Source organism: Urtica dioica, chromosome 5 (genome assembly GCF_054948205.1).
Source record: "Urtica dioica subsp. dioica isolate 48M chromosome 5, U.dioica_male_clone48M_v1_H2, whole genome shotgun sequence".
Lineage (NCBI taxonomy): Eukaryota > Viridiplantae > Streptophyta > Magnoliopsida > Rosales > Urticaceae > Urtica > Urtica dioica.
The window spans coordinates 39,720,471-39,733,519 of record NC_142760.1 but is presented as its reverse complement, the minus strand read 5'-3'; the positions used below and the strand labels follow the sequence as shown (position 1 = coordinate 39,733,519).

The following is a 13,049-nucleotide window of genomic DNA, read 5'->3' as shown; positions in this document are numbered from 1 at the left end:
AAACGTCGCACCTAAAAGTATTAGGTGCGACGAAATCATATCCGGTGCGACAATGTCGCACCGAATACCACTTAACATTACCGAAATATTTAGTCATCTGGATGAGTATCCGGTGCGACATGTCGCACCTGATATGTGCTTAGGTGCGACATATCGCACCTGATACTCTTCCGCACCAGAAATATGAATTTGTAGTAGTGGTATTTTATTAACTTTAATGAGTATTTATTAAATTTAATACAAGTATTTTTTAACTTTAATCTGAGTATTTAGTAACGACTATTTACAATTATTAAGTTGTATTTTACGAATATTTATGCGGTCAATATTTGAATGTGTTGACTATTTACAAAATATTGATTTTTTTGTTGCAAACGAACAATATTTACATTATTATTTACAAGTATTTACAAAATTTTGCAACTATTATTTACAACTATTTATAAAAGTTTACAACTGATTTGAGTGATGGCCCTTCTCAGGCTCACTAGCTCCTTCTTTCAGCTCGTGCCTCAAGGACCGGCCCTTACCCATACCGCAACTCCCCTCCTCACTGAGCTGTGCGACGAGGGCCGACTAGCAGCAGGTGCGGCGGTGCCTCTCTCCTCCGACGTTTCGTGCGTCGGCGTCATGACTAGTCCTTTGTACCTCTCGGATCTGTGCGATGAAGATCGACTCTCTCCCAGCCCGACATCGTCCTTCCTCAGCTCACGGGATGGAGGTTGATCAAGGCATCTCCGCTTCTTGGAGTCGCACGATGGGGACCGGAGGACATCGGGTCTGGCGGAAACCTCCTATGGTGGCGTTCCGCGCCACAGAGCTCGATTCCTTCTAGATTTGATGTTGCCGACGAGATCTGCTTCTTGGCCGTCCTTCACGCTCAGGTCCGACTCCCACGCTCCCATTCATTCTTCGTGCCACATTCGCCCGGTGACCACCAAGTTTCCGAGTTTCCTAGATCCACGCGACGATTGCCACTCTTCCTTTAGTTCGGCGATACCCACTTCTAGGTCGTCCTCCCCGCGCGGTCTCTTGTTGTCGACGCCTTCTTTCGGTGGTGTTCCGTTGTGGCAGCCTCTAGGCATCGAGATTTGCAGGGATCCCTCGCCATCCCTGAAGCCCGAAGAGAGAGAGAGAGAGAGAGAGAGAGAGAGAGAGAGAGAGAGAGAGAATATGAACAGATATGAAAATATTGGATTTAATGGCTATTCAAAATTCAAAAATAAAAACTGTCCAAATTAATTCAATGACACGTGAAAAAAAAAAACAAAAAGGGCAATATTGGAAATCTCAAATCATCCACAAGATGCCACGTTATCGAATTGGTATGGGAAAATAACACATTTATACCTTGTGTTTTAGTGAAATATCGAGTTTAACCCTCGGTTTTCAAAAATGTCGAGTTCACACCCTCTATTCAACTAAAATGACGAAATTATACCCTCTGTTTAACTAAAATGAAGAAATTATACCCTGAAATGAATAACAGCGTCACAAATCTCCATTTCATTGATATTAACTCTTATATGAGAAAAACCGAATCAAATCTAAATCAGTACCCTAACTTCCAAATTCTCAATTTTGAAATAAAAATAGCCTTAAATTGAATTTAAATAATAAAACTCATACCTCCTAAGAAATGACTTCATTCCGTGTTCGAATTGTAACTCTAAATCCTGGATTCTCTGTTCGAATATGCGATTTTGATGACTATCAACTATCGATGTTTACCATTTTGCATCTTTCTGTGTTCTTCACGATTAAGAGACTGTTGTTTATTTTTTAGTTTTTAAATAAATTACATATATGGCGCGAATGAATAAAGATAATTGGTGTTTATATATAAATATTATAGTCAACGTCAATGAAAAGTCAATAAAAAGAATATTCGTGACACTGTTGTTTATTACAGGGTATAATTTCGTCATTTTAGTTAAACAGATGGTATAATTTCGTCAGTTTAATTAAACAGATGGTATGAACTCGACATTTTTGAAAACCGAGGGTTAAACTCGATATTTCACTAAAACACATGGTATAAATGTGTTATTTTCCCAATTGGTATTTACCTAAAATTTACAAAACGTTGACTGATTAAAAAAATTATAGTTTTAGTTGGCTAATTTGCTAATTATTTGTTATAATAATAAGATTATTCATAATGATAATAATAATTTTTGCATTTAGCATCCTAAATTTACAAGTTGTGGTAGGTCTTTGAGAAAATATCGTCGCCAAATCAATATTTGAAAGGAATCTAAAGTGTGAGATGAAAAGAATTCCGAGTAAAACAAAGCTATCAGCTGGGATCGGTCTCAAGCTATCGGGATCGCTAGATCCACTGATTTTATTGTTAAAACTTTGACATATTAAATTTGGTGATGATTTGAGCACACTATATAAACATATCAAAAGCGTAGTCACACGAGTCTTACGCTTATGATCAGAGAATTGATTAGCAACAGTGCGATAGCATAGAAAAAATAGGCAAAATATGTAGGTTTATTGCACAGGACTGTGGATCCCACTGCTTAATTTGTCTTCGGTGTTGGCGCTGTTGAAAATCATTTCTGTTATTATAATGTCCAAAAATTGGCAACTACAAAAACAGTAGGAAGTGCAAATCTTATCTTAGCACTTTTGCGTATATACTTATCGTGTTTGTTTTTCTTTTTCTTTCCTTTTTTATTTTATATTTTTTTTTGAGGGACCTTATTTTCGTGTTTTTGGTCTGCTATGCTTTGGGGTCTTCTTCGTCACTTACTTATCCTAGTAACAATAATATAAAATATAAAATAAGAGATAGAGTATTATTGACTTTTCCTCATGCCTATGATCAAATATAGAAAGAAACTTAATTGGTCGGCTTAATTAACTTGTATGAGGAATTTAATATCCTTCTTAAAAAGTAAATTCAATTAATTTGTATCACCTACTGACCCTACTTTAGTCAATTTATAGCACCGTCAATTGTTACGTACATAATTAATGCCATTTATACATTGATAAGACGAGAATATAAAAGCAGATATGGTTTGAACACGTAGTAGTTAAAAATATATATATATATATATATATATATATATATATATATATATATATTATATGGTGTCCATTTCTTCACGGATTTGCCGACTTGATGTTGAAGTTGTGTAACACATTTTTTATTATTATTATGGATTCGCAACTACACCCACAATTGAGCATTTAATCTATTATCCTTTATTCGTTTTCTTTTTCAAATAGCATTGTGTGGCTTAAATAGCCATGTCGGCACTATTAAGAGCCTCCGTGGAGTTCTTCTATTGAGTGATGATTATCTCATCCCATGCTAAAATCAAATGTCCAAATCACACATTGAAAATGTCCCGACAACTTTTTATCTCAAAATATATAAATTATTTTGTATAGTCAAGTATCAACAACTTCGACTATGTTAGGTTTGAAGTGGAAACCTCACCTTTCTTTTTCATGTGAACTTTTTTCTTATGGAAAACAGAAACAATACTGAATAAGCAAAGCATTCCGTTTCTCTAGTCTAAATCACTTTGTATGGACTTTTAAGGAACTAGTAAACTTTTCTGATGCTTAACAGTATCTTTAAGCCACTTCTTGGACAAGATTTAGAGAAGTATCTCAACACTAAAACTCGAATCAAATATTGCATTTAATAGGGTATTTTAAATCATACTTTGAGCAACATTTTAGTCCTTGAACTAATTTTACAGCAAAGTGATTCTCATGCTATTAGTTTTTTAATAATCACACGGATTAAACCACTTGAAACTTTGAAATTGTAATGTAATCAACGTTTCAAGTATGTTTAAAATGTAACCATATTTGATGACGTGACTTAGTTATTCATATAGTAATTTACGTAATTGTCCTTTGTTGAAAAAAGGTACAAAATGCCATATAGTGAACGTTTCAGCACAACAATATAGCCAACGTTTACGTTATATTCATTTATTCGGAAAAATTCTATTTCCTAATTTGTAGTCTATTTATTTACTCTTAATATTAATTTTTTTATATTAACGTTAACTTTCTATTTAAATTCACATATGTTTTAGTGACTTCCTATTTTCTAATTTATAATTAAAAGTGAACTGTTTTATTTAGTTAGGATAATGAATATCCCATACTTTTAGAGATCTGTTATACTTTCCAAACTTAGAACTTTTATTCAAATTTTTTTTTAATATTCCTTGCGGATCTTCATTTCTCTTTGTTCATTCTTCTTCTTGGTCAGATTCAATTTTTTTTCATTCCATAAACGTCTTGGTAATTAATTTGGTATTTTGTGTACTGTAGTGTGTTTAGATATTATTATTTTTCGTTTTCAGATTCTTTGTTTTACATTACGGAGTAATAGTTGGTGGATTGAAAAAAAAAACAAAAAAACAAAACCGGTACATTATATACTCTACTGTTAGTTTATGTTTATTTATATTAGTTTGTGTTTATTTATATAAATTTATGTTTATTTATGTCTGTTTACTTTCTTAGTTTGTCGTCCAGTAGTATCACTAGTTAAGTTTCTTTATTGTGAGTGTGTTAAATACCGTGATATTTTCAAATTTAAATTGTAATTTTTTAATTGATATGCTTTTTTTATTACTTTATGTTTTAATTTTTCATTAAAATCATTAAACGTTGGCTATCAACCACTATTTATAAACTGAGTCTTATATAGGCTATTTAAACATGGGCTACATGCTACTTCATTGATTTTGTTGACTTTTAACCGCAATCCCGATCATGATTTTCCTACCCCCAAAGGGAAAGGTCCTTCCCGTTTTGTATAGAATCCTGAAACGTTGACTAGTGGTTGATTTATGTGATTTTGCTACATAAGGGTAATTTTGATATTTTCTATACATTTATTTCGATATATAGCTAGATTTCAAAATAAATCAAACGTTGACTACTTCCTTAAAATAAAATTTGAAATTGACTACGTAGCTAGATCATCCATCACCTAAGCAAAAGAATGTAACTGATTTGTGATTTTATAAGAGAGATTTTATAAAGTGAACCTCAAATGAGTCAAAGTCAGATCTCTTACTTTCAAAATATCTAAAAATGGACAAAAATATATTTCGGACCAAAACTTAGATATTTTGAGAATATAAGTTATTTTACAAGTATTTTAATTTTTAAAAAAATTTATAAAAAAAAAAAAAAAAAAAATCTTTAAGCTAGCCCCCTCTTATATTTTATTCTGGCTCCCTCAAGTGTGTCCAACGTTTTCTGTTCTTTGTCCACCGTGAATAATCTACAGGTTGAATTAGTCCAAGAAACCTTTTCTTTCAAGGCTTATCCACACGTGAACATGTTTTTGTACTTGAATTTTGTTCAGTGTTATGCTTTTGGATAGCTATATAGCAACAAACGTAAAGCAGATTCAGATAACATAAAAGCGTCCAAATCAATGGCTGCCTTGCCACAGAAGAGAGAGACTGAGTCTAACACTAAATATAAATAAAAAGGTAATGATAAAAAAAATTTAAAAAAAAGGCGTTTATTCGTCGTCTTTGTATGGGTATTCTTCGGGGACTTGCTTCAGGAGTTTTACTTGCAGTTCAAATGCATCGTCGCCTCTGAGCATGTCACGAAGCCACGTCACTTCAGTTTTCATGGAGACCTAACAGAAGATTAAATATTGAACATGGTGTTATGTTATGGGAAAAAGAAAAAAAAAATACACGAACAATTTTATATGATCGCATGAGAAGAGAACATAAAAATATAAATGATATATTATGTCAAGTTTGACGTCATGCTTCAGTCATTCTCTGTCTTTAACATTACATCACAAACTTCTATTCACTTCACCGTTTATTACATAAATATCTCTTATGCTTGTTTACACCTTTTTTTTCTTTCTTTTTTTCACTTTTTTGTTGAAATATTTTTAAAATGCCAAAATAACTTCGCTCAAAATTATTACAAAACTTTCTTTGCAGTTTATTAATTACTTTTACATAAATTCTTTTATTCTAATTAATATTATGAGAAAGTTCTTAAAATAAAAAAGTACAAGGATTTTTTTTCAAAGTATCAGCCAGACTTTTTAGACACTCGAAGAAGTTTTCAAGAAAAAAATAATTGTTGACAGAGGGATGTTTTCGTAAGAATGTTTAAACACAATGGATTATTTATATACAGAAGTGTGTAACTTGAAGAAGCTTTGTAGTACAAGGTGTCAAACATAAGAGATGAACAAATCTGACAGTTTAGAAAAGGAAAAATGATATTTTTTGACCCTCAATTTTGTCACCAGTAACAAGTTAATCCTTGAACAAAAAAATCTGCATCATTGTAATTGTATCATATTTGGTCTTTATGTTAATTATATCGCCAAAATAAACGAAATTCGATCATGTGTTTATCATGTGTTGAAAAACAATGCTATATTGGCAATAAGAGGAGAGATTAATTCAAGAGAGACCTATTTCGAGAGAGATTAATTACTTACCGATGGTGGCGACAACAGCTTCGTGAAAGCCAAACCGCTTCAGAAACATTGCCGAATGGATTCGAATGTTGCGAATTCACATTATTACCAATATATATATTTTTTTTTCCAACACATGATAAACACACGATTGAATCTCGTTTATTTTAGCGATATAAGTAACATAGTGACCAAATATGATACAATTACAATGACGAAGGGCTAAAACTGTAGATTTTTTTGTTCAGGGACCAACTTGTTACTGATGACAAAGTTGAGGGGCTAAAAATATCATTTTTCCTTCAGAAAATATATGAATTATTATGCATATTTGTTCTCACTTCAAAAGAGAGATATAAGAGAGATAATTATGTAAAAAGTTAGGAGCAGTATAGAGGTGACTCACCATCTCCAAGGCTCCTCTAATGACCCCGGTCAAGACGTTGCAGTAATAGAGGCCTTGACAAGTATCGGGAAGCTCTACAAAGTCCACGAGAGGATTGTCCTCCAAAACGATGCTACAGCACGTTCCATCGGCGTCCCAATTAGACACAGAAGCAGTGACTCCCAAGAACATTTTAAACCCAACCTGTATCATCATTAAGAATGTAGGTACTATATACTTACAAACCAACACATTTGAAGCAGAAAGGAAAGGGGGAAAAAAAATTCCGGCTTAATTTTTAAACGCAAGCATATAAGTTCAATATTTAAGGCTGGGAAAAAAAAAATTATTAATTACTGAAAGATTCTTTAGAACTGTGGGTACGGACTAAACCCAAGTGATATTGCTAGATGATTATGATATAAATAAATTTGGAAAACTCAAAGGCGTGTCGTTAATACAGATTTAAGTGCGGTTGAAGTGAGACGAGTGTCACGGTGAGACTTCTCAATTTCTACCTACTTTCCTCATAATAAATGGCTTTTAGTTACTGGGTTATTGATGACGTTTCCATTTCGATGAAAGAACCGGATCACAAGTCTCTGCTTACCATCTAAATAGTTTGAGAGTACACGCATAGTATATGCTGAGTCACGGAATGTATGCCTACACGTGCGATTCTTCAGAGAGGTATTAATTTAAATAATCAAATGTTTCGTTTGATACATTCGAAAAATTAAACGTTTTATAACCAGTAAACTATAGTTATTGTGAGAAGTCACATTTTTTAAAAAGTTCCGTCTAGCTAAACCACAATCACGAACAAATGCATACATATACTCCCGAAAGATAAGTGGGTATAGGAGTTGATATTTCTCAGATCTATCTAGCTCTAAAAATCCTGGATATTTAGTTTAACCTTAAAACAACAACGATTAATCACTATTACTATAAAAACAAGCTCATATAACCTTTTCTTAATAATGAGAAATAATTTGAAAGAAATGAGTCAACTTCTATTTCTAGAACTACAGACCTTAGATTGTTAGCTAATTCATTACTACAGCATTAACAACGTCTCAAGAAAAGAGCGCTTAGAGTTGTCTAGGTTAGTTTCTTAAGAACAATAATACCACGATTGTCTAAACAATCACATAACAATAAACAGCATGGATTTACATTTCACCACTCGCCTTTCAAGTTTCAATAAATAATCGTTTTAAAATTTTGTTTTTGGCCACGAAAAAATAAAAATAAAAATAAATAAATAAATAAAGATAACACATATCCCATTTAACTTTGGGCATTGAACCACTAGCCATTTTTTCCTGTTAAATCATATATGAAGAAACTGTTGCAATTCGGGGAAGTTTTCTTCGCGAGTGATGGAAAACGGACTGTGATCAACCGCAAGCAGTTTCCTGAGCCAAACTAAGCAGACTTGGCTCACCATTTTTACAATACTTTACTCAGTCTCAGCCTCTCTGTGGTGGACAGGCTTAACGCCCAATCCCACTACACGTGGGTCCAGTAGCTATCTAGCCATATGAAACGTTAGAAATTTCTAAATAGCCAACGTTTCGTTAATTTTTTGTAAATAACCACGTAAATCTATTTACACAGAGTAAATTTCTAATAAATATATGTAAATAACGTTGGTTACGTCATATTTTTTACAATTTACAAAACATTTATGGCTATTTACGAAAAATTTACAAAACGTTGGCTAAAATGCAAATGCTTATGTTTTTGTGGCTTATATCGCTAAATATTTGTAATTTTTTTATCGTGGGAGGGCTTTGGGTTGTGTAATATGTGTTTGGAGACTGGCTATTGTTATGTTGCGACAAGTGGTTTTTATATTACTGTTTGATCTGGTTCAGAATAAAAAAAGTATCTCGGGTTCTGTCAGATTGGAGTAAAATAAATAAGGGGCTGGTTATGGAAACGCCCGCTGGAAACAGAGATCTTGTGGTATAAAGTCATCCGAGCTATCTGTGCGTCCAATGAGAATGATTGGAACTCATGTAAATATGGAAATAGATATTTCCGTAGTTTATGGAGATCAATATACTCGGTAAACGATGAGATTTCCAGTAGGTTTAGCTGAAAGGTCTGAAACTGAGCTGTTGTGTGCTTTTGGGAAGACATATGACGAGCCCTAAGTCGAGCAATTCCCAGAACTTGCAAGTATCGATGGTGAATTTGCAGTAGGCTTGGCGGGTTATGTCAGTTGGGACTTGAATTTTCAAGAAATTTTGCCGGAAGAGAGATCATTGAAGCGTCTGGATCGGGAGGGATTGCAAGATAGCAGATCGTGGTTGAATGATGCCAAAGACTTCTCAGTTAAATCAATGAGCCTTGATCTATCAACTTCGTCAATTGCGGTGGAGTTTCAGTTCTTCAAGGTGATTTGCGAAGTTCATAGCCCCTAAAAGCTGTTCAAGTTTTCAATTTTTAGGAGTCCGAGGAGAAGTTCGATGGCAGTTTCGGCAACTGTTCTGGAATTCTGGAAACAGAGGAACGGCTGTTTTTTTAGGAGGGCATTCTCTGTTTAGCTGATTCAATGGATAGGATTAATGATTGTATCACATTATGGCTGTCAGTGTCATGTACTGAATTCTGTGCGATCCGTCCCGAGATTGGGCTAGTGCTCTCTAGGTATGTATCGGAGATTATTCTTCAAAAACTTGTTATATATTTACAATTTTTTATTCTTCTAAAAAGTAAGAAAATAATTCTGCCATGAACCGGCATGCATCCTCTAGGTCTAGAAATCAGTCATGAAGAAAAAAATTCAACTAAAAGAAAAATAATTTCAACGAAAACGTTTTGTCAGTACGGATTAAGAGCAAATAGCAATGAAAAACAGGTTAGGGATGTACCTTGGCAATAGTTTCAGCTGTTTCTTTGAAGTCAACGCATCTTGAGACATTAGACTTTGCAAGGAATTCATCAATCAATCGAATTCCAATATTATAACCCCTGCATGGAAATAATAGGTTGAATATTCTGATCAAGAAACTAGAAACCATTTGAATATTTTATTCCAACTGAGATTTCACATAGGCACCAGAACAGCACAATTAAATCCCAGCTCGATTCAAATGGAAGAAATAAGCGACTAAGTCACCACTCCAAAAAAGACAGAAATGTAAAAAACAATTTTCAGATGCCTAAATGCGTCAGGAGTATTTCACTAGAAATCAGGACAATCCCCACCAAAAAAAAAATAAACAAATTTAAGCAATGTTCCCATACATGTAACTTTTTTGCAAACTAGATGATACTCGTATAACTGTTTTTGAAGAAGAAACTGAATATTAAATTAAAAAGGGGGAAAAGAAAACTTCAGCTAGGCCATAGCAAAATACGAGATAAATGGCACTCGGCCTGTCTCGAACCATCTAGTAGATAAAGATTAAGAGCTAAAATCTAAAATTAAAGACGAAAGTCGAGGCCCAATACTCCTGAAATAGAATACCAGGGGTCCTCAGGGTAAAAGTCAGAGTCTTCGAAGATGTGGCTCAGTGGCCAAGAAGGCTGTCCTAGCTCAGTGCTGCAATTTGCTGGTTCTGCCCGGAGTCTTGGACCAACGACAAAGGTCTTAGAAAAATTTGGGGACATTCCTCCAAAGGAAGGAGAATCCGGAGAAAATTTGAGACCATAGAACAGATGATGAACAGGTGGTTTCGAGATTTGGATGCTGAGAAGCACAGGCGGAGGGAAGAGGAAAGATTGCTGCGCTGAACGATATCGGTGGTGCTGAGTTTATTGGACCCGGAGAATTGGACCTTGAGGGGAGTCTTAGCTCTCCAAATAATCTTTAAAAAAAAGGAAAATCACGCCCAGGGTCCTGGTTATAAAGAGCTGACATATACGGAAAAATACTCTGAATCGTTGAGCCACGATCTTCTATCTTATAGATCGGACAAAAGGGAGATAGGCTACAGAGCGTGTAAAAGCTCCGAGGCTTCCAAGATTTCTCTAGTAGACTAGATTTCTAGAGAGCTTCGGATCCCAAGAAATACGATCTGGATTCGGCGGGTCCCACTAAGTGAAGATGTTGATGGGGGCGGAAATCGGTGAATAAAGGCGAGTGAGGCCGAGGAATTTAGCTTGGGGAGGCTCTTCAAAAAGCAAAGGATCTTTCCAAAAGTGAATCACAGAAACATCTCAGACCTTCCACCTGACTCTCGCGAAGAACTCGTCATTCACTAAGAGAATACAGATATCCAAGGGCTACGAAAAGTGACTCTCCATACAATGCTCAGGTCCCAAGCATTTTTTTCCTCTAAAACACGGATAGCTTAGAGAACATTGTGCCAAAGGTTATTGCCAAATGTATCAAAGCCACTTGGTGAGCAAGGTTTGGTATTTATTTTTTATGTTACCGATGGCAAAGCTCCTTGGGATTTGGCCTGACAACAAAGAGGCCACGAAACCAAATGAACCAAGCAGGATACTTCGAAACCTTCCCTCGAAAAATACCTAGAGATTCTTTCAATGTCCGCGCAGATCCATTTTGGCATCTTGAAAACGGAAAGAAAACCATAGAGGATGGCCGAGAGGACCTCTTGAATAAGGACCGATTTTCTTTCTTACGATAGCCATAGCCATTTAATGATTTCGGTTATCACCAGATCCCAAAAGACCTAGGATTTGTGATTTCCTCCTAATGAGCCTCCTCCAAGATAAGTGACGGGCCAAGACCCAAAGTATACATTCAAAACTAGAGGCCTATTCGGCTAAGTCGAGATCGGGAATATTGATTCCAAGGAAAGAGCTTAGCTTTCAGCCCAGAAGCTCTACAAAATTGGTGGAAAATGGTGCAGAGATTCTACAAATTATCTTTCCCGGGTATGCCGGAGATGGGTCTTGTCAGCAAACTGATAGATTCTTTGTTTGAACAAACAAATATAAAGAGGTTTGAACTTTTATATATATATATATATAAAAAAATAAAAAATAAATAAAGAACGAAACTTTGAACAAGAAAATCTTTAGTGGAGCGATAATTACAACTGCACAGGAATAAAAAAAATTAAAAAATAAAATAAAATAAAAAAACTACAACACAATTAGTATGTGTGAAACGGTAATTTACAACAAACAAATGATCACACAAATACTATGCAACTACAAAACATAGCAAATCCTTAGACATCACGATACTAAGAAAGAATTATGAGCTCCTATGATAGAAATTCACCTAAAGAAACTATACTTAAAATACAAGTAAAATATCAACTTCTTCTAAAGCTTGTAAGAAACCGAATACACATTAATAAAATTTTATATGACAAATTTTAAAGTTAGAATACACCAAAAACATAGTGAAAACTCTGAAAGTCACTAAATATGATAAATACCATTATTCACCACCTTCATTATTTCATAACTACGACTTAGAACAATACACACAATACAAGTATATAGGCTTGAAAGAAGAGAATGGTTACATTTGATCGAGCTGTTTGTTGACCTCCTCGACCTCTTCTAGATCCGTGAGCAACTGACGGACGATCGCTCCGTAAGTCAACGTGAACAGCTCGGCGTTCTGAGATTCCAATTCGATAAACGAGAAATCAAACAAAAAACTCCGACGGAGATATAAAGATAAAGCTTGATGCGTGGTTTTTGGGCGGATTAAGTTTTCTCGAGAATTAAAGAAAAAAAAACACAGAGAGAAGAAGATAGAAATGTAAAGATTTTACCACGCGGTCGACGCTGGCGAAGATCGCATCTCCCGATCGGGGACCAGGAGGAGCCATTGATGATCTGAATTCCGAGATTAGAGCTTGAGAGCAAGGAGAGAGAAATGGGCAGAAAGAGTGTAGTGAAACTTTCTCGCTCTTCCGCGACGGAGAGAGAGAGAGAGAGACGTATTGTTATGGGCCTCAGATAGTTGGGCTGCTATGTGTCCACCGTCAAGAACTGTCCAAAGCAGCCGGGGAAATTCAAAAGTACCACTTTTGAAGTTGTGATATTTCAAATATAGCTGCTATTTCAATCCTTTCAAAAAGAGTTGTTTTTCACAAGAGAAACAATTATTTTCCTTCTAAATTAAATTATAAACAGTAAATTTAACAGACTTCAAAATTATAAACATCAAGAAAAATCATATAATGTGGTTCTTAGCATCTCCTAGTTGTAATTTCACAACAACTTCATTATTGCACAAAGATTCAACAGAATAACAAC

The 13,049-nt window shown here is 34.8% G+C and overlaps 1 protein-coding gene across 1 annotated transcript; it reads right to left on the bottom strand.

Annotated features, from left to right (window-relative positions):
* Positions 1-5,305: 5,305 nt before the first annotated feature.
* Positions 5,306-12,729, bottom strand: LOC149398441 (Transport protein particle (TRAPP) component). The gene is made up of 5 exons (XM_089616056.1): positions 12,563-12,729; positions 12,308-12,405; positions 9,731-9,830; positions 6,867-7,049; positions 5,306-5,647 (listed from the first exon to the last, which is right to left on the bottom strand). The coding sequence occupies exons 1-5, from the start codon at positions 12,617-12,619 to the stop codon at positions 5,525-5,527; spliced, it is 561 nt and encodes a 186-aa protein (XP_089472182.1). The 5' UTR covers positions 12,620-12,729; the 3' UTR covers positions 5,306-5,524.
* Between the last annotated feature and the right edge of the window lie 320 nt (positions 12,730-13,049).